Here is a 25589-nt window from a genome sequence, read left to right as displayed (position 1 = left end):
TAGTCCAAAGAGAATGGTCACAGGTTTGATTCCTGTTCAGGTCACATACCCAGGTTGTGAGTTCGATCCCTGGTTGGGAGGCAACTGATCAATGTTTCTCTCTCTCTCTCTCTCTCCCTCCCTTCCTCGCTAAAACCAATAAAAACATAAACATGTCCTCCAGTGAGGATTAAAAAAAAAAAAAAAGAATCAAGCAATGAATGCATAAATAAGTAGAACAACAAATCGCTCTCTCTCTCTCTCTAAAAGTCAATAAATCAAAAGAAATTATACAACTTATATTCAGGATCTTAAAAACTTCTATGATTCACTAAATGATGAAAGAAAACAGTAAAATCATTTCTAGAACAGGGGTCTGCAAATATTTTCTGTAAAGGGTCACAGAGTAAATATTTTTTTTTTCCTGTTTTTTTTTTTTAATATATATTTATTGATTTTTTACAGAGAGGAAGGGAGAGGGATAGAGAGTTAGAAACATCGATGAGAGAGAGACATCGATCAGCTGCCTCCTGCACACCTCCCATTGGGGATGTGCCCGCAACCAAGGTACATGCCCTTGACCGGAATCGAACCCGGGACCCTTCAGTCCACAGGCTGACGCTCTATCCACTGAGCCAAACCGGTTTCGGCAGAGTAAATATTTTTTGCTTTGCATGCCATATGGCCTCTGAGGCAACTACTCACGTTTTTTGTTTTTGTTTTTCTGGATGCCAAAAAGCAGGTAGACAGCAAGCAAATGAATGGGCATGGCTGTATGACGATCAAACTTCATTTAAAATAACGGTGCCTGGCTAGTAGGGCTCAGTGGTTGAGCATCGACCTATGAACCAGGAGGTCACTGATTCTCCTCAGGGCACATGCCCAGGTTGTGGGTTTGATCTCCAGTAGGGAGAGTGCAGGAGGCAGCTGATCAATGATTCTCTCCCATCATTGATGTTTCTCTCTCTCTCCCTCTCCCTTCCTCTCTGAAATCAATAAAAATAGAATTAAAAAAATAAAATAACAAGTGGTGGACCAGGTTAGGTGTAGTTACTAAGGACACCTGTTAAGGAGTATTGTTAGAGCTAAACTGTAAATAGCAATATGAACTCACAGCCTTTAAAATTTATTAATTCTAGCTGGGCCAGTGTGTCTCAGTAGTTGAGTGTCGACCTGCCGGGAACCAGTTTCAGCATGTCATAATTACAAGAGTTTTATCAAAAGGTTGATGAAACTTGGTGGACTCAACAATGGCTGAGTCACACAAATGTAGTTTACCTGTTGGAACAGCAAAAAGCATCTCCCCCAAACCTGAATAGGATTGTTTGCTGCCAGACAGCTCAGGGCATCTTAATCTGCATGTTATTGCCTCCTGTTGGCCAAACACCTGAACAGCTGTAGGCTATTCCCCAATCTGACAATGCTTCTGTAAACGCTACCCTTTGAAACCCTACCCTTTGAAGTGTATTATCTCCACCTTGCCTTAGGACAATTTGTGTTAATAAATAGCACAGGATCTTGAGTCAAGGGGAAGTCTTTAGCTCCTTTAGCTGAAGCTCCTCTGACCCCCAATGCCTTTCAAAACTATCTTTCATCCTTGGACTCCTTCTTGAATCTATACGCAGCTCCTTTCTCCAGATTGCTGATCCCTTCTTAATGCTGGGACAAGAACCCCAGCATTAATGGACACCCACCCAGGGCCTCCAATATCGACCCATGAACCAGGAGGTCAGAGTTTGATTCCTAGTCAGGGCACATGCCCAAGTTATGGGTTCTATCCCCAATGTGGGGCATGCAGGAGGAAGCTGTTTGATGATTCTCATCATTCATGTTTTATCTCCCTCTCTGAAATTTAAGTAAAAACATATTTAAAAAAACTTATCAGCCCTAGCCAGTTTGGCTCAGTGGATAGAGCATCGGCCTGTGGACTCAAGGGTCTCAGGTTCGATTCCAATCAAGGGCATGTACCTTGGTTGCGGGCACATCCCCAGTGGGGGTATGCAGGAGGCAGCTGATCAATGTTTCTCTCTCATCGATGTTTCTGACTCTCTATCCCTCTCCCTTCCTCTCTGTAAAAAATCAATAAAATATATATATATTTTAAAAAACTTATCAATTCTTCCTGAGCATTGAAGTAGACTTTAATCAGTTTTCCACCAAAAATTTGTGTGTAGCCGTGGCCAGTGTGGCTCAGTTGGTTGGAGTGTCTTCTGGTATACCCGAAGGCTGCAGGTTCGATTTCTGGTCAGGGCACATACATAGGTTGGTGGTTAAATCTCCAGTCGGGACATGTACAGGAAGCAATGTATCAATATTTCTCTCTTACATCAATGTTTCTCTCTCTTCCTCTCTCTAAAAATCAATAAAAACATTTCTTCCCTCAAGTGAGGATTTTTTAAAAAATGACTAAAGTCTGAATGCCATGAATCTGTAATTATCCTCAAAAAGCAAGAATCCGGATTTTCATTCTTTATCAAATCACTAGCCACACTGCTTTTATTTGGATGAACCATTTTTCAGCATCCCCACATAAACAGGCTGATATCCCCTTACCAAATGGTAGCTATTCAGGGTGATACCAACTATATAAAAAGATTCTACTCTTTCTAAAAAACAAAACAAACATGAAAAAAAGACAAATATGCATAGAAGGATGAGAGAGGATATTCATTTTTTCTTGCATTTGCAAGTTCCCACCTTTGTTTTTCATACATGTATTGCATGAGGGGAGGCTGCAGGGCCTTGAGCTAGGAGGGCTGTAGGAGACATAGGCACCTGGCCCAGAGTACCCTGTTGTGTCTAGGAAGCACAGAGCATCCCCACAATGCAGCAGCATCACCCCCTCCTTGGCTCCATTAGCCCCTTTGTACAGTGGGCTCCCCGCAACTAGGCAGGCAGACCACTCAAGGCTGAGGGCTGAGGGGTAGGGTCCCGGATCCCAGGTCTGGAGTATGGACTCTGGGGTCCAAGCTCTGGGTTGGGTCTGGATTTGGGATTTGGGACTTGGGTCAGAGACCCGGATCTGGGGTCCAGGGACTGGGTTAAGTGTCTGGATTGGGGTCTGATGTTTGAGATAGGGAGTCTGGGGTCCAGAGTTTGGGAGCTGGAGCAAGTGGGCTGAGGTCTGAGGTCTGGAATAGAGGATCTGGGGCGCGAGGACGAGGGTTCAGTCTAGGATCCGAGGTCTGAGGTCCGGGACCTGGGGTCCTGGATTCAGGATTTGGGTCTGGAGTCTGAGGTGAAAGGTCTAGAACCCGGGGTGTGGGTCTGAAGTAGGACATCTAGCATGTGGGGTCCCGGGTCTGAGGTCTGGGATCTTGGGTCCAGGGTCTGAAGTACCGGTTGTAGACCGCCCCCCACTTATCCCTCCCTCCCCACCCCCTCCCTCTGCCCCTCCTCCGCCCCCTCCCTCCCTCCCCTCCCGCGCCCGCCCCGCCAGACAGGCCCGCCCCGCCCGCCCCGCGGCGCCGCACCGACAAGATGGCGGCGGGTGGGAGCGGCGGCCGCGCGTCGTGCCCGCCGGGGGGTGTCGGTGCGGGCGCGGGGGGCAGCCCGGGTCCCAGCGCCAACGCCGCCCCCGCCCCCGGCAACGCGGCCGCCGCCGCCTCGGCCCCCGCCGCCCCCGGGGCGCCCCCTCCGGGCTCGGGGCCGGGCGCGCAGGCCGCGGCGGGCGGGGAGCGGGCGGCCGAGGAGCCGGCGGCGGCGGCGGCGCTGCTGCGCGAGCCCGTGTACAACTGGCAGGCCACCAAGCCCACGGTGCAGGAGCGCTTCGCCTTCCTCTTCAACAACGAGGTGCTGTGCGACGTGCACTTCCTGGTGGGCAAGGGGCTCGGCGCGCAGCGCATCCCGGCGCACAGGTGGGCCGCGCCGCTCCGGGGCCCGCCCCGGGCCCGCCACCCCCGCACCCGGCCCCGGACCCCTCCTCCCAGGACCGCCATCCCGGACCCGTCACTCCCGGGTCCCCACCATCCCGTATCCGCCACCCCGCCACCGCCATCTCCGGGGCCGCGAGACCGCCGTCCGGCCCCTGCCATCCCACCATCCGCCGTCCCCGGGACCCCCGAGGCCCCCCAGGACCCCCGAGTCCCACCACCGGGACCTAGGACCCTGCCAGGACTCCGTCACCCCCCAAGGGTCCCCCCTCCCAGGACCCCGGCCCCCAACCTTCCCCAGGCCCCGTCAATCCTGAGCCCTGCGATCTTGCCAGGCCCCGTCCACCCGCGGCCTCCAGGCAGTAGCCATTCCTTGGCCCCAGCATCCGCGTCCCTCCATGTCCATCAAAGATCCCCCGCCCAGCGCCCTCTCCATCTGTGACCCCCAGAACTCCACCAGACTCCTGAACCACTTAGCCCCTCCCAGGGGCCCGCGGCTGTGACCCCTCAGCCTCTGGAACCCCCCTAGCCCCTGACCCTTCCCAGCCCTCTGACCCCAGTCCCTGAACTTCTCCAGCCCCTTCATGCCACCCCCCAGGCCTCTTCTCTGGAAAAGGAGGAGTTGTTGGTCCAGGCCCCATCCTTCTGCTAGTTTCCGGGGTGCAGCCCCCAGACTCCTGGGCTGGGGTGGGCTGATGTTAGACACCGTTCTGACCACTCCTGGTCCCTCTGATACTGCTCCCCATTGCACCCCAGGGACCTCAGTGGGGAAGGCTGTTGGGGGGTCTCCCCCCGGGGAGGCGGGTGGGGGCTTTCTTGCCTCTCCTCTGGCCGTGTCACCCAACCTGCTGTGAGGGTCCTTCCACCTCTGTGACGTGTGACATTTAACCTGTGCCTTTGAGAGTCTTTCTGTTTTTCTTCATGGTTATTCATGTATAATTGGGCCTGATTCCTGTCCTTGGAAGGTTCCAGGCCTGTGGTTGGGTTCCCAGGACCTCCTATGGCTCCGCCCTCCCTTGTGGGAGTGTAGCCCTCTCCCTGTCATCCATGTGGGCAGCCCCTTCCAGACCCCTGGCCCTCCTCATGCCCCTCTTGCTCCTAAATACTCCTCAGTCCAGTCCACGCGCTCCCGCCCACCGGACCCCTGACTGCAGCCGGAAGCCCTACCCTGTGAGGGAGCCTCAGGGTTTTTGCTTGAGGGGGTGTGGGGGGGGTCCCCCTACCCTGGGTGCTGGCTGACCTTGGGACAGGCACTTAGTTGTGCTTGAAGGTCTGTCCATTGGCTGGTGGCAAAATGGGGACAAAAAGTTGGGCGTGAGGAACCCTGGAGAGAAGCAGGAGAGGGCTGGTGGCCCCGGAGCCTGGGCTTTGGTGGGAGATGGAAGATAACTGAAGGACAGGGGTGACACTTCATGAGAATTTCTGAGAGCAGGAGGGAGGCACGGGGCCTTGGAGGTGATGATGGGGCTGACCTGCTTCAGGGCAGACCCCCCTGAGCAAGTGGTGCTGAGCAGGGCAGGGGGCAGGGAGGGCAGTGCGGGGCTCCTGACTCAGGGACATGAGGCCTGGAGACCAGAGGAGCTGGGCAAGAGGGAGGCCACGCGAGGCCTAAGCAGAGGGAGCGAGGGGGCTGGGCTGCAGCGACCAAGTCTGCTTGGGAGGGTAGAATGGGCCACATACACCGCAGGGGACAGGCTTGGTGGGGACAGCAGAAGTGGGATGCAAAGGGTTCATCTTCTCTTTGCGGGAGGCACAGTCCTGTGATGTGCTGAGGAGGTGACTTGGCAGTTGAGGGAGAGTGGGGGACCATGGCGGGGTTCCCTGGACTCCTGGCTTGAGCATCCTGTCCCAGGGGAGGACAGGCATGGAGGGGCACATTGTGTTGGAGGGACTGCGACACCATGGAGAGATGGCCAGGGGCTGCGCCTTGGGGGTCTGTGATGTGCAGGGGTCCATAATGATGGGAGTGGGTGGGTCAGCATGTGGACGGAGCAGGAGAGGTGCTTAGGAATGACAGCAGAGTCATCCTGAAAGTGGGGTGCAGGCTCTTCTGGTGTGGGGGTGCATGCCTGCATCCCGACGTTCACCATCAGACTGGCCTACCCCCTGGATTTGTCACTTTCTTATGCCAGGAGCCTCCCGAGTCCCATGTTGCCCAGGCTCTCTGCCTGGCTTCCCTGCAGCACGTCGCCAGTCCCCCTGAGACCTGAAAGCTCCCTGATCCTGTGTACTTGAAGTCTGGATGGGACTTTTCTTGTCCTATTGCCCTGGCATTGATGCCCTGCTCTATGGATCCCCCAATAGAAGGTTCTAGTTCTTTTTCTTTTTAGTCTTTGGTTTATTATTTCATACAACTTGTTAAAATTTTACCTGCAGTGTCAGGTAGATGACTGCCCAGTGAGTGACCCTGGGTTCGCTGTGCCTCAGTTTCCCTACCTGTGAACTGGGACCGACCACTCAGATGCCTCTGGCCAGGAGAAGAGTGGTCTGGAGAGTTCCTGGTCCTATGGGGGACATCCTCCAGCTGAACTTCATTCCCACCCCTCCTGAGGCGGCTGGAGTTGGGAACCTGATGTAAAGAATTTAGTGGAGCCCTGGCTAGTGGGACTCAGTTTGGCATCATCCCATACACCAAAACGTTGCCGGTTCAATTCCCAGTCAAGGCACATGCCCAGGTTGCAGGCTCAATCCCTGGTAGGGAGCATGCAGGAGGCAGCTGATGGATGTTTCTCTCTCTCTTTTTTCCTCTCCCTTTCTGAAAAAAATCTTTAAAAAAACCCGAATTGAGTGGAAAGTGGACCCTTCCTCAGCCAGGTGGTCACGAGTCAGTCTCGGGGTGATGCTTGTTGTGTGTGTGTCAGGGACCCCGATGGGATATGATGAGAAGGGTACCTCACCTGGGTGTGCTTTCCCCCCAAAACTATAACCCTGATATGGTGGGCTTAGTGGTGGACCCTCCAAAAGATATGTGCACATCCTAATTCCGGGGACCAGTAATTTAGAACCTTATTTAGAAAAAGGAACTTGGCACATGTGATTAAGTTAGGGTCTCAAGATGTGCTCATGACCCCGGTGGGCCCTAACCTCAATGACAACGCCCTTAGGAGAGACTCGCAGAGGAGAGGCAGCAGTCGGCCATGTGATGACAGAGGCAGGGACGGGTGAAGTGGCCATAGGCCCAGGGACACTGGAGCCCCCAGAAGCTGGAGAGGCAGGAGGGGACCCTCCTTGGGCCTCTGGAGGGAACAGGGCCCTGTGACACCTTAAGTCTGGAAGTCTGGCCTCCAGCACTGGGAGAGAATAAACTCCAGTTTGCAGCACTTCGGGTAGCAGCCCCGGGAAACAGTCTATTCAGTCTAATTAGGAGAAAACACACCACAAGCCCAGCTGGGGAGATCTGTAGGACACAGCAGTGCTCCTCCAGGCTGCCCAGGGCACGAATACCAGGGAGGGGTAGAGAAACTGCCACAGCCTGGGCAGCCCAAGGGGGCAACCACATGCCACATGGGATCCTGGATGGGGTTCTGGGGCAGGAGAACATTGGTGCTAGAACTGGTGACTTAGGGACAAAGCTGAAGTGAACTTGAAAAAGCAGTAAGGGCCTGTGTGGCTCAGTGACTGAGTGTTGACCTATGAACCAGGAGGTCACGATTCGATTCCCAGTCAGGGCACATGCCCAGGTTGTGGGCTCGATACCCAGTGTGAGATATGCAGGAGGCAGCCAATTGATCTATGAGTCTCTCATCATTGATATTTTTCTCTCCCTCTACCTCTCTGAAATCAATAAAAGTATGTTTCAAATAATAAAAAAATAAAAAGCAGTAAGGGAGGGACTAATTTTAAGCAGTAAGGGAGGGACTAATTTTAAGGTGTGGTCTGGCCCACCAGCTCCCAGGTCCCAGCTTGGGGTGGTCGTGGCTGGGGCTCAGATTGGCCCCTGAACTCGGTGCAGGGTGCAGTGAGGCCTGGGGCCCTGGCACGGTGGTTGGCATTTGTAATAGCAGAGGGGCTGGCCCTGGCCCTGGATAGCTCATGTCCTATCTCCTGCTCTGCTTAGCTTTGTAGCCCTCACCCCATGTTGTCCTTTTTTTCTCATAGCTCTTTTTCCTTCTAACTTCCCAAAGCTTGAAGTCTGTATTATGTTGTCCTTGGCTTTCTGTGAGCAAGGCTTTGCCTGTCTCCTTCTGTTCTGCATCCCAAGTGCCTAGGAGAATGCTTGGCATACAGTAGGTGCTCAATAAATACATGTAGGCCCTACCTGCCAGAATAAAATGTGTCATTCTCTCTCAGGACTCGCTCTGAGGAAATAGTGAATGTCTTCAGGGTAGCCATTTGTGGACATACTAATCTGGCGGTTCCACAAAATTAACCGATGGCAAATGTAGCCACGCCAAGGAGTTTATTTATTTATTTATAATATATTTTTATTTCTTTCAGAGAGGAAGAGAGAGATGGAAACGTCAGTGATAAGAGGAAATTATTGATTGGCTGCCTCCTGCACGCCCCCCATTGGGGACAGAGCCTGCAACCTGGGCATGTGCCCTTGACCGGAATCAAACCCGGGACCCTTCAGTCCGCAGTCTGACACTCTGTCCACTGAGACAAACTGGCTAGGGCCACGCCAAGGAGTTTAGAATGTGTCCGGGGTTTCTTTCGTGGCATTGATCTGCTTCTGTGTTTTTAGTCCAGTGACACCTTTTTTTTATGACAGTGGCTCCATGGTGTGTTTTGAGAATTGCTGAGGAAGTTTTTCCCAATTTTATTTTGTGTCAAGACTTTTCCAGCTAGTCTTATATGTGGACTCTTCCAGAATCGATCACGCATCTGTTCATCCCTTCAGCCAACAGCCATTGAAGCATGATGCTAACAGAAAAACGTCTCTTCCCTGTGTAATGCACATTCTAGCATAGCAGCAGCAAACATGTGTAAAGAGCCAGATAGCAGATATTTTTGGTGGGATGCATGGTCTCCATCCCAATTGCTTAATTCTGCCTTCACAACACAAAAAGAGTAACACATAAATGAATGAACATGGCTGTGTTCCAATAAAACTATTTACAAAAGCAAGTGGAGGGCTGAGTTTGCTGGCCTTTGGTCTAGTTGTTCCTTAATGATCTTGAGAATCGTCAAGTGCTAAAGCAATTTACTGGGGAATTGGTCTGAGTTGGGGAGAACTAATAGTTAAACTATGGAGTATATCTGGGGATATGATATCTTTCTCTATTTATTCAGGAGTCCTTACAAAAATTTTGTCGTCCCCTGTCTGGTTTGGCTCAGTGGATAGAGCGTCAGCCTGTGGACTGAAGGGTCCTGGGTTTGATTCCGGTCAAGGGCACATGCCCAGGTTGCAGGCTCGATCCTCAGTGGGGGGCCTGCAGGAGGCAGTCAATGATTCTCTCCCTCTCTGAAATCAATAAAAGTATCTTTTTAAAAAAGTACTATATTTAAATTTTTTTTTTTGTCGTTTTCATCATTATATAGCTCTTGCACATTTAAATTGCTGAGTTTTTGCTTAGGTGTTTTGTTTTTCTCTGTTATGAATAATTTTTTTCTCTGTTATATTTTTCTACCTGATTATTGCTGGGACGCTATAGATTTTAGGGCATATTTATTTTTATGTGATTTGAATGACTTCTTTCCAAACTCTCTTAGTGTTCCTAATTGTTTAGCGAACTTTGGTCTGGCCCTGTGCAGTGGGTTTTCCTGTGCCAATGGGAATATTCTAGATCTGTGCTCTCCAGGGCTAGTCACAGGTGGCTCCTGAGCGCTTGAAATGTGGCTGTCGCAATCCATGAATGGAACCTTTTATTTACTTTAATTTTAATTTAGACTTAAATAGCCTTATGTGGCCAGTAGAAACCATATGGCAGTGCAGGCTTAGAGTTTTATTTTTATTATTTTTTTAATTAATTTTTTAAAATTGTTTGAAGTATTACAAATAGTAGTACATATGTCTCCTTTTTTTTCCCCCATTGACCTCCCCCCCGGCCTCTCCTACCCCCCGGTACATGCCTTTACCTGTCCCCTGCCCCCCCCCCCAGTGTCTTGTATCCATTGGTTATGCTTATATGCATGCTCACAAGTCCTTCGGTTGATATCTTACAGCCACCACCCCAACCTCCCCTGCCTTCCCGCTGTGGTTTGACAGTCTGTTTAATGCTTCTTTGCCTCTGTATCTATTTTTCCCCCATTTCTTTCCTTTAAAAAACCTTGCCTCTGCAGACTAGAAATAAACATATAATAACAAAAAATGTTTGAGTCCCCGTTTCAATGTCAAACAGTTCCTTATGTGTACATGTCAGCAAGGATATCTGGATGGTGGGCACATGGTGGCAATGTAGGTCCGACCCTCTCTGGTTTGGTCCTAGGCAAGCTGCCGCGACGCACAGCTGCTGACTGCTAGCGTGGCAAGGCGTCGTCAGCGTCTTCCATCTCTGGACTGTTTCTACTCTTGTCTTCGTGGTTGGAGCAGACCTGTCAATTCCTCTCTGTTGCAGGAATCCACATGGTCTTGGAGTTGTTTTCTGAAAATATACAAACATATTCTCGACCAAAAGTTAATAAAGGAATCTTTTCTATATAATTGATTTGGGATCCTTTTTATTTTTGCCCAAACGATTTTCCTTTGTCTTATTTAGACACCATGTGTGTTTTTCATGGGTGTCTTGCTTTATCGGGGGGATCTCTGCCCTTCCCGGCTGCAAACTGTCTCACCAGCTGCGCCTCCTTCGCCAATTCGGGCTGGATTCCACTCGTTTCAGCTGCTCCCTCTATCTGCTCCGGGACAAGGCTCAGGACACGTCCGTATTCCGCCGCCATATTGTCTCTGTCCAGGCTTAGAGTTTTAAATTAAAGAATCATTTTTATGGGCAAATCGTTTCTCACTCTTTCATATTTCTACCTCTTATATTTTTCGGTTCTTACTGCACTTCTGACCCCCAGGGTATTGCTCCATCCCGGGGTGACAGCAAGCAGTCTCGGTGATTTTTAGTTGCATGTGAACCTCAAGATTGGTTTCCCACAAATTCTCATTAACAAGGTCCGGAACCTTTTTTCTGTTCTTCGTTTACTCAGTGTTCAGGATTGTGGGTGTGGGGTGTTATTAAGTGCTTTGCTGGATTTGGGCTTATTTGATCAGATGACTGTGTAGGAAGTTTATATGATTGTCAACTGTCACAGCCCAGCTTTAGAGCACCTGTCACCCCAAAAGTCCCTGCTCGCATCCCAAACCCCAGGCAGCTGCGATCCCTCTGCTTTCTGTTTCTCTCGTTTTGCTATGTTAGCGTAATGTTGTTGAGATTCATCCAGGCCATTGTGTGTCTCAGTAATTCATTTCTTTTTCTTGCTAAAGTAGAATTACTTTCTCCTGCTGAATGCCACTGTGTGGTTGGACCATCATTTGTCCATTCACCAGTGATGGGTTTCACTGTCAGGAACAACGCTGCCATGAACACGCATGCCCAGATCTGTGTGGAGATACAGTTCCTTTTCTCTTAGGCAAATGCCCGGGGGTGGACAGGACGCATCACAGGCTAACTCTTACCTTTGACCTTGTAAGAAACAGCCTTTCCAAGTAGCCACACCATCACCAGCCCCCGCAGTGCCGAGGGCTCTGTGGTGCCTGTGGATGAGTTTCCAGAGCAGCGTGTGCGTGAGGTGGTGGTATTTCCAAAATCCTTGCTAGAACCCCTGTGGGGCCATCTGAGCTGGGCTTCTCTTTGTTGTGTTTTTGTTTGTTTGTTTGTTTGTTTTTAAATATATTTTTATTTGTTTCAGAGAGGAAGGGAGAGGGAGAGATAGAAACATCAATGATGAGAGAGAATCATTGATTGGCTGCCTTCTGCATGCCCCCTTCTGGGGATCAAGCTGCAACCCAGGCATGTGCCCTTGACTGGAATCGAACCTGGACCCTTCAGTCCACAGGCCGATGCTCTATCCACGGAGCCAGACCAGCTAGGGCATGGGCTGCTCTTTGATGGAACATTTTATCTTTCTTCATGAGTCAGTCCACAGTTGTGCCTTTCCAGGAAACAGTTGTCTTAATTTGTTGCCATGAGGTTTAAAATTCTTTTCTTTTGGGTCTGCAATGATGATCCCTCTTTCCTTTCTGATTTTGGTAACTTGTGTCACATTTTTCTTTCTTGGCCAGCGTAGCTCAAGTTTTAGTAATTGATTTCTCTTCAAAGAACAACAATTTTGGTTTTCTGCATTTTCCCATTCTTAATTTCCTTAATTCCTGCTCCCACTTTTTTTATTGATTCCTTCTTTTAAAAACTATTTTTAAAAATATTTTTGTTGATTTCAGAGAAGGGAGAGAGAGAGAGATTCATTGATTGGCTGCCTCCTGCCCCCCCCCCCCTCACACACACACACCGGGGATCAAGCCCGCACCCGGGCATGTGCCCTGGCTGGGAATCGAACCGTGACCTCCTGGTTCATGGATTGACACTCAACCACTGAGCCACGCCGGCCAGGTGTCTCTCCCTTGAGCACTGTTTCTGCTTTGTGTATTTTGGGACTCTGTTACTTGGTGTGTACATTTATCATTGTTACCTGTTCTGGTGGGCTGCCCCGTTCACATGAAATGTTCCTCGTCTTCATGTCCTTTTTATCTGATGTTAAGGCAGCCCCACCAGCTCTCACGGTTTCGGTTTAGAGGACATGTCTTTTCCATCTTTCTGTCTCATCCCCTTTGTGTCTTTGGATGTTAAGCAGCGATGCGTGTCCTCAGTGTATCATATCAGGAGGCTCCTGCCGTCTGTCCCATCTCAAGTGATGTAAGCTTGAGACAGAGAGGGAGAGGGAGAGAACAGCCTCTGATCTAGCATCCCACCCCAGTTTAGTCTAAGGCAGGGTTTGGCCGGGTGCTATGGGAAGGGCGACCCAGGCACCGAGCGGAGGCCGGGAGGTGCGATGTGGGACTGGCTCTGTGATATCTGCTGACTTTGGACGTTTCTGACGGGGGTGGCTGCTCAGAGCCCAGCATTTGCCACAGTGGGGATCCTGGGAAGGGGTCTGATACAGGAGCCTTGCAGACCTGGAGACAGCACCTCATGGGTAGGGGACACTTGCCTTACACATCCCCACCCCTCCTTTCCACAGCCCCAGGCTTGGGTGACAGGGTTAGGTGGGGCCACACGGAGGGTAACCAGGTCTGCTCTTCACTCTAGGTTCGTGCTGGCCGTGGGCAGCGCTGTCTTTGATGCCATGTTCAATGGGGGCATGGCTACTACGTCCACCGAGATTGAACTGCCCGACGTGGAGCCAGCTGCTTTCCTGGCGCTACTCAAGTAAGACTTTCCGATGCTTCTCAACTGAGGGGCAGAATGGACAGCCTGATGGTTTAAAATGTCAGAAAACAGCCTGGCTGGTGTGGTTCAGCTGTTGAGCATCGACCCAGGAAACAAGAGGTCACGGGTTCGATTTCCGGTTAGGGCTCGATCCCCAGTAGGTATGCAGGATGGCAGCCAATTAATGATTCTCTTTCATCCCTGATGTCTCTCTCTCTCTCTCTCTCTCTCTCTCTCTCTCTCTCTCTCCCCCCCCCCTCCCTCCCTCCCTTCCTCTCTGAAATCAATAAAAATATATTTATAAAAATAAAGAGAGATATCCATAAAAAAAATAAAAAACAAAAACAGGTGACAGGTTGCAGTTTGCCAAACCCTGCCTGAGGGTTAACTGTCCCGACTCTCCACCTGTCTCTGTCTCTCTGTTTGGATAAATACTGCTCAGTGGCCTCCTGAGAGGGTCGACACTATCACTGTTGGTGTGTGAGGGACTCACTTGTCCTTGGGTCTGTCTCTCTACACTGCTGACATTGGGGTGGGGCCACCCTGAGGGAGGCCATCCTGGGTGCCATGGGGTACTGAGAGCCTCCCTGCCTCCTAGGGTGCAGGTCTCTCTACCCTCTGGACCCCAGCTGCTAGGCTGTGTTTGGACTCCATTTTGCACCGACACCTGCCATGTATAGGACTCTGATGTCTCCATGGCCTCACCATTTTATTTTTGTCGACCCTAACTTCTGACCTACATTTAGTTGGGCCAATGTGGGTGGTCCTAGTGTCTATGAGAGTCTGTGATTTGCCCAGACCTTCTTGAGCTTTGCTGTCAGGCCAGCCGTACAGGTTGGGTGACGTGGAGATGTCCCTGTGTCCCCGCCAAACCCGTGCTGGCCTTCAGCCCTGGTGCCCCTGTATGGGAAAGGAGCAGGATGCGGTACAGATGTGTTCCCGTGTTGGCGTGTGGATGGTTTACCTTTTCACTGGTAATGGCCTTTGCTGGGTCATGTCTCCAGGTTGGAGGGCAACAGATGCTGGTTCTGGAAGGTCCCTTGGGGCTAGCCCAGCGGGCTGGAGGCTGGTGGAGGCTCATGCAGGGGAGCTGACGGCACCAGGGTCCCTAGGGCCCTGCCTTATGGCCACCCACATCCCACCCAGGTTCCTCTACTCGGATGAGGTTCAGATTGGGCCCGAGACGGTCATGACCACACTGTACACCGCCAAGAAGTACGCAGTGCCTGCCCTGGAGGCCCACTGCGTGGAGTTCCTGAAGAAGAACCTTCGGGCGGACAACGCCTTCATGCTGCTGACGCAGGTGCAGGAGCCTGGCTAGGGCACAGTGGGTGGGTGGGTAGGATTTCTGAGTTTCTGATGGCCTGGGAGAGGGCCCCATCCCTTTGCCTTGGGGGCCTCCTGAGTTTCTAGGTGGCCTTGGCAGCCTGTTGGCAGGCAGGGCTCCCACGTTCATTCAGCTGCAGGTTTCCCACTGGCTTTGCCCTTTTTTCAGGGGCTCAGGAGAGGGGAGGAAGGTGTTCATGTTTTTTTGAGAAGGTCCCTTTTGGGCTCTGTGTGGTCAGCTGGCTCTGGTGGGGCTGATGGGGCTGTAAGGGACCAGGAGGCCTGGGCACAGGAGAGCGGGGGGCGGGGGGGGGTGCCCTCTCTGTGGTGAGTCACAAATTAGATTTGCAAATCCCTTGCTGAGGTGGCACCTGGGCCTGGGCCCTGACCAGCTACTCACTGAGTGGCTCTGAACTGCCAGGGTCAGAACTGTGGTGTGGGGGCCACTCCCAGGCACCTGCTGAGATGTGTGGCCATGTGGAGTGTCTTCACCAGGCCCCGGCAGAGAACCGGTTAGTTAGGGGTTAGCTTCCTGGGCAGAAGTTGTCAGAATCTTCTCACCTGCCTGGCCCCCTGCCCTGTGTACCATTCCTGGTGGAACAATCTCAGATGGGCAGGGGCACAGCGCTTCTGTGTGGTCCTCTCCCCAGGGTTAGGTGGGGCCACACGGAGGGTAACCAGGTCTGACTCCCTTGGGGTCAGCCCTGCCTGCTGCCTCTGCCTCCATCCCTGAACCACTACAGGTTCAGCAGGGTCCTTCTTTCACTGACCCTCCACCCAGGCAGTGGTTACATAAGTCTGTAAACTTGGAAAAAATCTCGCGGCCTCTGGGGTTGACAATGTGCGGGCACCCAGGCCCTAAGACTTGAAATTTGTGACAAGTTTTGAACCAGGAAATCTGCCTTGGATCCTGTGTCGGGGCTGGATGTTGATGTGCTGTCCCTCATAGGCCCGGCTGTTTGACGAACCACAGCTTGCCAGCTTGTGCCTGGAGAACATCGACAAGAACACGGCTGACGCCATCACCGCAGAGGGCTTCACGGATATTGACCTGGGTGAGGCCTGTGAGGCACCTGGGAGAGGTCACCTTATCTCCTGGGCTCCACCTTCTGGAGGCAGGGCGGGCACTCCTCCTGCAGAGGCCCAGGTGGTGCGGGCCAGAGGGCTTCTGCCTGGTCCACCCCACTCTGCTGCTGTCAGTGACAGGATGGTGGGTGGGCGTGGCCACGAGCCGGTGAACGCTCAGTCACCAGCATAAGCAGAGGCTGCACGGTGTGCCAACAACCCTCCCTGGCTGAGACCATGGCATCCACGTTGATGTGGCCCCCTGTCCCCCGCAGACACACTGGTGGCCGTCCTGGAGCGCGACACGCTGGGCATCCGTGAGGTGCGCCTGTTCAGCGCTGTTGTCCGCTGGTCTGAGGCTGAGTGTCAGCGTCAGCAGCTGCAGGTGACACCAGAGAATAAGCGGAAGGTCCTGGGCAAGGCACTGGCCCTCATCCGCTTCCCACTGATGACCATCGAGGAATTTGCCGCAGGTAACGCTCAGGGGAAGCGGGAGCCGCTCCAGAGGAGTGTGACCTCCCAGGACCCTGAATGTGACTCAGTTGCATGTCCCACCGGGTCTGGCGCCAGCCATATGTTGGCCCGAGAACCCCGCCAGGAACACAGTGTGCCCCTCTGTGCTAATGACTCTTCATGTTGATGGGAAGCTTGGACTGTTCACAAATGTATAAACACAGCACGACCCACAGATGTCATCCAGCCATCCCACATCTCAATGTTTCCTTCCCTCTGTGTCTCCTGTGTCCACACACGTGTATGAGTGTACCAGCCACTGAGGGTCCCTGTCTTGGGCTCACATCCTGGGGGCGGGGCTCCAGCTTCAGTGTCCTTGACAAGCCTGTGAAGGGGTGGGAAATGGCCAGGGTTGTGGTGATCCTGCTGCAGGGCCTGGGGTCTGGGCTGATGTGGGGGTGGCCCTGACTGTGCCTCCTACCCCATGTGGATGCCCACATCTTGAGGCCATTTGAGCAGCTGACTTGGAACCCCATCCCCCAGGACTGGGCCTCCCTGTAATGTCAGTCTCCTAGCTGGTGCCAGCCTTAGCCTTGGAGCCAAACAGGCCTAGAAGGTTCTGGATGGGGCTTTGTGATGCAGGCCTGTGGCCAGTGCATATTGGCCCCCATCCACTTGAAGCCAGGAGCACCCCCAGTCATAACAACCACAGATGTCTTCATACCTCGCCTGGTGTCCCCTGAGAGACCCCTGGTGCAGCATTGGACTGTCCTGTACCAAGACACCTATGGGGCCCTTGCTGGGCCCTCCCTCTACAGACTGGCTTTCACCCCTAAAGCCACTCTCCTCAAGATCCCCCAGCCTACCTGGCTGCCAGAGCCCCTGGGTCTCAGGCCCTGTGACAGGTCCCACCGTCTGGAAGTGTCATCCCCTCGTCCCCCGCCCCCCAGCTTGAAAGCGCTGGGAATGACTGTCCTGTGTTTGACTTGGGCCTCTGGCCCTGTCACTCTGTGTTTTAGAGAATTCCCGGCTTATGTTCCACTGGAAAATACAAGAAAGTAGACGTTTGAATCCCCCTAGCTCAGGGGTGGGCAAACTTTTTGACTCGAGGGCCACAATGGGTTCTTAAACTGGACCGGAGGGCCGGAACAAAAGCATGGATGGAGTGTTTGTGTGAACTAATATAAATTCAAAGTAAAGGAGCGGAGGGGAGAGCAAGAGAACCCTCCACTCTTTCGGCTCCGCGGGCCGGATAGAACAGCCAAACGGGCGGGATCCGGCCCGCGGGCCGTAGTTTGCCCACAGCTGCCCTAGCTGCATGGATGGAGGCTGAGGTCGGATGTATTTTTCTTTCTGCATTTTCTATGCAGAGATTAAAAAACCAGTGGTCAACATTCTGCATTCAGTCTTGTATTGTCCTTATTCATGGACCCATAGGTGTGCTGTGCCCCTGTTGTGGTCTCTGTTGATGTGTTGGGCTGTGGGAGCTGTGAGTGATGTTGTGGCCAACCTTCTGCAGAAATGGATTCCGAGTTAGAAAATAAGTCATTCTTGTAGAGTTTGAGGCCTGAGTCCTGCCTTCTGACCTGGAGGTGGAATAGTGATGAGCAGGGCATGTGTAAGGTTGGTGACCACTGCCCCAGACCACTTTTAGCTACTGATGGCTCTGAGTGTGGACAGGCAGGGTGCCACCTGTTCTGTCAACTAGGGGTGGATCTGAGGGGTGGCCCTGGTGCAGGCAGGGAGACCTGGGGCCATTTTGCCCAATAAGCCAGCTAATCAAAGCATCAACCCCAGGTCTGCATCAACCCCTCCCCAAGTGCCAGAGCAGAAGAACAGTCCTATCTCAGGGCTGCCTGGACCGCTAACATTTTGCAGAAAATCCAATGTCACTTCTCAGAGGAGCTGTGGACTTGAGATGCCCATGCATTCCAGGTCTCTGTGTGCTGGGGTTCACCCCAGCCTTCCGTACCTTGTCCTTCCTCAACCTCAAGCCAGACCCACCCCAGCCCGACCCACCTGCCCCTGTGCCTGCAGGGCCTGCACAGTCAGGCATCCTAGTGGACCGCGAGGTGGTCAGCCTCTTCCTGCATTTCACCGTTAACCCCAAGCCCCGTGTGGACTTCATTGACCGGCCACGCTGCTGCCTCCGTGGGAAGGAGTGCAGCATCAACCGCTTCCAGCAGGTGGAAAGCCGCTGGGGCTACAGTGGCACAAGTGACCGCATCAGGTGGGTGTGGGGATGGGTCGGCACTGGGGACTGGATGTTGGGTAGGGTTGCTGGGGATGGGGTGAGGGAGCTGGGCTGCCAGGAGTGAGGTGCAGGCAGTGAGCGTAGCTGCTGGGGGCCCTGGGGGGGTTTCCTGCCTAGGAGTCAGCCCCACCATGGGAGGTCTTCAGACCCCAGCACCCGAGGTGGAAGCCCTGTGGGGCTCCTGTGCCTGTGTGCTCTTGCTGGTTGCAGGGGCATCCTGCTTTAGCACCTGTTCCTGTCCCTCAGGTTCTCGGTCAACAAGCGCATCTTTGTGGTTGGCTTTGGACTATATGGCTCCATCCACGGGCCCACAGATTATCAAGTGAACATCCAGGTACCCACCCGCCCTAACCCTACCTCCAGATCTAGGCCCCATCCCCAGGTCAGGCCCCACCCTAGATCAGGTCCCACCTGATCCCACCCCCGACCAGGCCCTGCCCCTGCCCCTGCCCCTTGTCCCACCCCCAGCCCCACCCTTCCCATTGTGCCCCACCCTTCTCAGGACCCCCCTTCAGATCCCCATCTCTCCCCTGCTAGGGTCTGTGCCATGTCACACCCCATATGGAGGGAATGTCCTGGAGTCATTCCCTCAGAGGGGACTCTGCCCCCAACTCCATGGGCCTCCTATGCGTCACAGGCTGATGGACCTTGTGCTGCCAGGCCTGGGGTGGTGTCTAGCCCTTCCTTCCACCTCTGTGGGGTTCCATGGGTGGAGGCAGAGGGATGGAGGCTCAGGGTGAGCAGTATCTGGCTTCTGCCCTTGCAGATCATCCACACAGACAGCAACACGGTGCTGGGCCAGAATGACACGGGCTTCAGCTGCGATGGCTCCGCCAGCACTTTCCGAGTCATGTTCAAGGAGCCGGTGGAGGTGCTGCCCAACGTCAACTACACAGCCTGTGCCACGCTCAAGGTGTGCCTGACCCTGACCCTACCCCACACAGAACCCCGACCCTGATCCCAACCCTGACCCTGAAGTAAACGCTAATTGCTGAATACTACATAGAAACCCAACTCTGATCCCTACACTCCACCCAGGACCCCACCAAACATCTGATCTCTGAACACTATTCATTTTCTTTTTACTTCATCTGTCTTTTGTGTTTAATTTTTGAAAGACATAGAATTCTAGTTTGGTAGTACAATAGTCCCACCTTATCTGTGGTTTTAGTTGTCCATGGTCCAAAAATATTAAGTGGAAAATTCCAGAAATCATTCATTCATTTTAAATTGTGGTGTGCCGTTTTGAGTAGCATAATGAAATCTCACTGCCCCATTTCGTCCTATCCAGGACCCTGACCCTGATATTGACCCCCAAATCTGATCCCTGAACCCTATCCAAGACCCTGACCCCAACATCTTACCCTTACTCTGATCCCCAAACTCTATCCAGGACCACAATTCTGCCCCACATTGACCTTAATTTTCACCCCTAAACCCTACCCTGGATCCCACTAGGACCTTCTACACTAACCTCAACCTTGAAACCTGAATCTTATCCAGGACCCTGACCCCAACTCTGATCCCTGACCCCTCTCCAGGACCCTAACTTTGAATCCTGACCCATAATGCACCATTCATCTCCAATGGTGTGTGGCTCGGAGGGGTGGCCATCTGTTGTAGGTTGGAGGACCTGCCACCCTGAGGTCCCACAGCACAGACACCTCTGTGGGGCTCTCCTGCCCTCTGCTCAGTTGCTGCCCCAGTCCTGGGGAGGGGGTGTCCTGATCGCAATATGGCCCCAACCCCACAGGGCCCGGACTCCCACTACGGCACCAAAGGCCTGCGCAAGGTGACCCACGAGTCGCCAACAACGGGGGCCAAGACATGCTTCACCTTTTGCTACGCGGCCGGGAACAACAATGGCACATCTGTGGAGGACGGCCAGATCCCCGAGGTGATCTTCTACACCTAGCGCCCAGACCCCCGCGTGGTCGTGAGGCCAGCAGCTCGAAGCCACCCAAGACAAGTGGCCCACCCCGTCCCACACCAGCCCCGCAGACTTCCCACACCGTGTCTATCTCTGGCCATGTTTCTGGGCGTCTCTGTGGTGGTGAGCATGGCTGCCTGTTCAGAGGGGCCAGGAGGTGGCCAGGCAGGCAGGGCTGTGAGATATCCCTCAGGACTGGGGATGAGGGGAGCCCCTGGGTGTGGCGTCCCACTCACCACCCCTGCAGCTCTGGGCTGCCTGGCGGTAGGACCATGTAGGCCGTCATTTTGTTTGTGTAACTGCACATGGCAATGCATCTTGGAGTCCCCTTGATTTACCTGGTAGGAGTAATGTGTGGGAGTGCCTCTAGTGCGTTTGATTGGGCTCTTCTGTAACTTTTGTTCTGGTCTGTTCACTGGGAGTGCACAGGCCGTCCTGAGCTCAGGCCTCAGGATGCAGGCCTGAGCCCCAGGGGATAGGACCCCTGGGGGTTTTGTACCCCCTCAAGGTCCTCCAGGTTAGCTTTCCTGCCAGGCTCCTCCCAGCCCTGCAGCTGAGGGTACAGGCCTCAGCAGGTCTGCTTGGGAGGGGCAGTGATGTGGGCCAGCCACGTGGTCACGTCCCCCATTGGCTCATGGGGTCCAGGGGGCACTGCCCATTTGCCCACCTGTACATACTGTCTCCCCACCCCATCCAGCCCCCAAGTAAGCGCTCTGCCCAGAGGTGCTGGAGGGCGCAGCCCCTCCCTTTGCTCCCAGGTTCTCCCCATGTATTTCTGCCTGTGATTCCTTCTGGAAACTGTGTTCTCCCCGAAGCCATGAACGGTGTGCCCTCCTCACACCACCCCCCCAAATGATTTTTTTAAATAAAGGAAAAGAAACACCTGCTTTGACCTGTTGTGTTTCTTCTTCTCAGAACTGGCAGGACCCCGGTAGCTCTGAGCCCTGGCATGTCCTCTCTGAGGCTGTTTCCCCCACTGTAAGCGGGGAGCCTGGGACCCCCACCTGCATCTGAAATCGCTGCCTTCCCCATCTGGAGGCATCCATAGCACATGGGGTACTCGGTAGGTTGGGGAGCCTCCCTGTGAATTCTGACCTCTTCATGAAACCTCTGGGGCCTTGCACTGCCGCTGCTGTACAGCATTGGGGGACCCTGAGGTGGGTGAGCAACATGGCCATGGCCATGAGCAGGGAAGGCCACACTGGAACTGAGCCCAGTTGGGGCACCTTAGGGCCTCCTGGCACTTTCCCAATGTCAGCAGGGACCCTGCCTCAATGAGCTGTGCAGGGATCATAGAGGCTCTGCCCTCCGGACCTGGCGTGTGGCAGGCACCGGGAGTACTCAGCTTTGTCCCCAGTTTTGTACCCAGGCTGCACCTGTGTAGGGTCAGGTAACCTGACCTAGCAGCCTCCGCCTGTCTCCTAGCTGTCATGACAATGTTCAGCATCCAAATTAAAATTACAGAGCATGGCCCTAGCTGGTTTGGCTCAGTGGATAGAGCATCAGCCTGCAGATTGAAGGGTCTCGGGTTTGATTCCGGTCAAGGGCACATGCCTGGGTTTTGGGCTCGATCCCCAGTGAGGGGCGTGCAGGAGGCAGCCGATCAATGATTCTCTCTCATCATTGATGTTTCTATTTCTCTCTCCCTCTCCCTTCCTCTCTGAAATCAATAAAAAATATATTAAAAAATAAAAATAAAAAAATTACAGAGAATGATGAGAACTACAAAGAGAAAAAATAGGAAACAGAAACAGACTCATGTATTTAAGAAATTGGAGTTATCAGAGAATGTATACATTCAAGACAGTGGAGGACATGGAACAAAATAGATGCAATAATGGAGTATTTCAACAGTTAGAATATCTGTTTGACATTTTAGAACTGAAAAATGCAGTGTCTGTGATGAAGAACCCAGTGGCTAGGAGCAACAGAAGATAGGATTAGCCCTGACTGGAGTGGCACCATGGATAGAGCGTCAGCCCGTGGACTGAAGGGTCCCAGGTTTGATTTTGGTCAAGGGCACATACCTTGGTTGCAGGCTCAATCCCCGGCTGTGTTTGGGGCACATGCAGAAGACAACCAATCAATGTGTCTCTCTCTGTCTCTCCCCGTCCCTTCCACTCTCTCTAAAAATCAATGGAAAAATATCCTCAAGTGAGGATTAATAAAAAAGAAAAATAACCAAGGTGAAACAACAAAAAGCAAGCATGAAAAACAGAGCAAAGCATAGATGTGGCACACAAGGGCCTAGCACCTGTCAGTGGAGTCCCAGATGGGGGTGGGAGAACACCACACAGGCTGTACGAGATATGACAGCAAAGAATGTTCCAAAATCAATCAAGACTTCAACCCGATTGATAAGTTACAGGGACAGCCTGGGGTCCGGTATATGGTCACGGAATTACAGTTCTGGACTCCATGCCTTGTCACAACCAAGTAAATTCTACCTCTACATGACCTGGCGACCTGATCCTGGATCATGCAGAGGGGTGGGGGTGGGGGGGGCGGGGGGAGGAGCTAGCACCTCCAAGGCCAAGCTGACTCTCCTCACCAGTCACACCCATTCTAGCTTACCAGTGGAGGGGGGTTCTCAGGCCTGGGGCTGCGCCAGCCTCAACCCTGAGAGCAACAGTGGCAGTGGCAACTATGACTCATCAGCCAGCAACTCCCTCCTAAGGGACAGCCAACCTATCGTTCAGCTTAAGCTGCTACCCATGAATGAGCAGATTTGGGAGCTGCAGATCTAGGACAAGCAGCCGACAGAAGGGACTTCTTGTTTTCTGGGGATCTTTTGATCAGCCTTGTTGTGGAAGAGGGACTGAATCAGCTGCCATATAAGAATATAGGGTGGCCGAAACCGGTTTGGCTCAGTGGATAGAGCGTCGGCCTGCGGACTCGAGGGTCCCGGGTTCGATTCCGGTCAGGGGCATGTACCTTGGTTGTGGGCACATCCCCAGTGGGAGGTGTGCAGGAGGCAGCTGATCGATGTTTCTCTCTCATCGATGTTTCTAGCTCTCTATCCCTTTCCCTTCCTCTCTGTAAAATATCAATAAATATATTAAAAAAAAAAAAAAAAAGAATATAGGGTGACCACTCCAACAGGGTACAAGTAGGAAGGAGTGAAATTTGAGACAGGAAATTGTGGGGTCTAGCATAATCAGAAGAGGCACTAGAAATACTGTAATTGAAGCTGTAAAGGTTCTTATTGAACACAGAGTTCTATGCAGTATTATCATCCTACTTGGTCTGTTCTCCACTCCTCATGGCACCAAATCAATCATTCAGGAGTTTCCAGAGATCACAATTTTAACTGCTAAAGTTCATCCTCTTGCACCTACACATTTTGGACAGAAATACTTGGGAATAGATTAAGTTATTGAAGGAAAATTAATTATCTTGTGTAATATTACAATTATATTTTACCCTGTTTTACTGATTCACATGAGAAATAGCAGAGAAAACTGTGTTAAAGATACTTTGTAATTTTTGGACGTGGGTATAGTAAAAAGAAAATATTTTAGGCTTGTTTGGTTATTTCTTGATTGTTGGCACCAAATTCTAACAAAGCACACACAACTCTTAGAAAATATTTTTAAAATACTATTCTTATGCAAATTACTCCTTAGTACATTGAAACTGTTCCCCAATTTATGAACTTCTCAGTTTTAAGATTGCTTACAGCCACAAAAAAACCTAAATGGGAGTAAGTGATTTGGCCCACTATAGCTTGCATTTTGTTTAGCTTGCCTTTTTTTTTTTTTTTAATATATTTTATTGATTTTTTACAGAGAGGAAGGGAGAGGGATAGAGAGTTAGAAACATCGATGAGAGAGAAACATCGATCAGCTGCCTCCTGCACACCCCCCACTGGGTATGTGCCCGCAACCAAGGCACATGCCCTTGACCAGAATCGAACCCGGGACCCCTCAGTCCGCAGGCCGACGCTCTATCCACTGAGCCAAACCAGCTAGGGCTGTTTAGCTTGCTTTTAGTTCTAGGGAGTTTTCATTTATGTGGCTGTTTTCACCTTCCTCTATTTTTTATTCCCAGTATAAACATGCTGGTAACTTGAAGAAGATGAAAAAAGAATTCCTCCTTGAATTTTACATTTCCTTAATATCCTCACTCAATTGGCAGACCCAGGATATATGGTTAGTTAGCTTTCCAGTCAAGCCATTATGTTCTTCCTGACTCATTTCCTACCCTGTGTAGTGCTGGTAGTTGCTTTGCCAAGTGTAATGCAGTGAAAAAAATGGTGGGGCATTTCCTGCAACTGGAACTGTAACATTAACTTACATAGATCAAACAGGCATATCTGGATGCTGACAAGGGAGGGCTAAAGTACTGTTAAGGTCATCAGTGCCCTAGAAAGAAATTGGTGGTGGTTTTTCTGAGGTGAGGGAGGAAAGGACAGTTTTTTTTTGCTGGGTTTTATAACCAATAAGTAAATAAAAATGCTTAATTTTTTTTTTTTAATCCTCACCAAAAGATTTCCCCCCCCCCCCCATTGATTTTTAGAGAGTGAAAGGGAGGGATGGGGGAGGAAGAGAGAGAGAAAAACATTGATGTGAGACACATTGACTGGTTGCCTCCCACATGTGCCCTGACTAGGAATGGGAATCAAACCTGCAACTAAGGTATGTGCTCTTGCCCAGGAATCAAACTCTCATTGGGTCTGCAGGCCGATGCTCTAACCACTGTGCAAACTGGCCAGAGTGAATTTTTTAAAATCTTCACCCAAGGATATATTTAGAAAGAAGAAGGGAGAGGGAGGGGAGGAGTAGGGGAGGGGGGAGGAGTAAGGGAGGGGAGGGAGAGGGAGAGGGGGAGGCGAGTTTGATGTTTCTCTCCCCCGCTTCCTCTCTCTCTAAAATAAAAAAAAACACACCAATACCTACATATCTTCGGGTGAGGATTAAAAATAGTAATTACAATAAAATAAACACTAGAAAAAGGACACATTCACTACAGAAATCATATATAGACAACCACTATGGAAAACTGTGTAAGGTCCTCAAAAAATACAAAATTGAGCCCTGGCTGGAGTGGTCCAGTTGGTTGGGTGTCCTCCTGTGCACCAGAAGGTTGCTGGTTCGATTCCAGTAAAGGACACATGCCAGGGTTGCGGGCTCAATCCCTGGTAGGGGGCGTGCAGAAGGCAGCCTGATTGATGTTTCTATCTCTCCATCCCTCAACCTTCCTCTCTCTCAAAAATAAAAATAAATATTTAAAAAATAAATTAAAAAAAAACACAAAGTTGAAGTCATAAAACCAAAGAGTAGAATGGTGGTCCCTGAGGGTGAGGGACCAGGGAGATGTTGGTCAAAGGGCACACTTCCAGTTACAAGAGGAAGTCATGGGGATCTAATGCACAGTGTGGTGACCAGTTAGTAATACTGTGTTGTGTCTTGACAGCCACT

The 25589-nt window shown here is 51.8% G+C and overlaps 1 protein-coding gene and 1 pseudogene across 2 annotated transcripts; both read left to right on the top strand.

Annotated features, from left to right (window-relative positions):
* The first annotated feature begins 3452 nt into the window (after nucleotides 1–3452).
* On the top strand, nucleotides 3453–21056 carry BTBD2 (BTB domain containing 2). The gene is made up of 9 exons (XM_080673436.1): nucleotides 3453–3836; nucleotides 13022–13141; nucleotides 14288–14444; nucleotides 15417–15522; nucleotides 15808–16005; nucleotides 18023–18215; nucleotides 18486–18573; nucleotides 19006–19152; nucleotides 19993–21056. The coding sequence occupies exons 1-9, from the start codon at nucleotides 3460–3462 to the stop codon at nucleotides 20152–20154; spliced, it is 1548 nt and encodes a 515-aa protein (XP_080529562.1). The 5' UTR covers nucleotides 3453–3459; the 3' UTR covers nucleotides 20155–21056.
* A 1566-nt stretch (nucleotides 21057–22622) lies between these two features.
* On the top strand, nucleotides 22623–23541 carry LOC308251700 (uracil phosphoribosyltransferase homolog; annotated as a pseudogene). Its single transcript has 2 exons — nucleotides 22623–23016; nucleotides 23255–23541. The product of its transcript is annotated as a uracil phosphoribosyltransferase homolog (transcript).
* The last annotated feature ends 2048 nt before the right edge of the window (nucleotides 23542–25589 follow it).

Source organism: Plecotus auritus, assembly GCF_963455305.1.
Source record: "Plecotus auritus genome assembly, chromosome: 6".
In the NCBI taxonomy this organism is placed as follows: Eukaryota; Metazoa; Chordata; class Mammalia; order Chiroptera; family Vespertilionidae; genus Plecotus; species Plecotus auritus.
Note: the sequence above shows the minus strand (reverse complement) of the source record. Positions and strands in the feature narration are given on the sequence as shown.

Bases quoted from the DNA above. Each gene is read 5' to 3' on its own strand.
- BTBD2 (XM_080673436.1), top strand. From the start codon at position 3,460: ATGGCGGCGGGTGGGAGCGGCGGCCGCGCGTCGTGCCCGCCGGGGGGT. The intron at 18,216-18,485 runs GTGGGTGTGGGG...CCTGTCCCTCAG, and splicing joins GGCACAAGTGACCGCATCAG to GTTCTCGGTCAACAAGCGCA. The intron at 19,153-19,992 runs GTGTGCCTGACC...CCAACCCCACAG, and splicing joins CAGCCTGTGCCACGCTCAAG to GGCCCGGACTCCCACTACGG.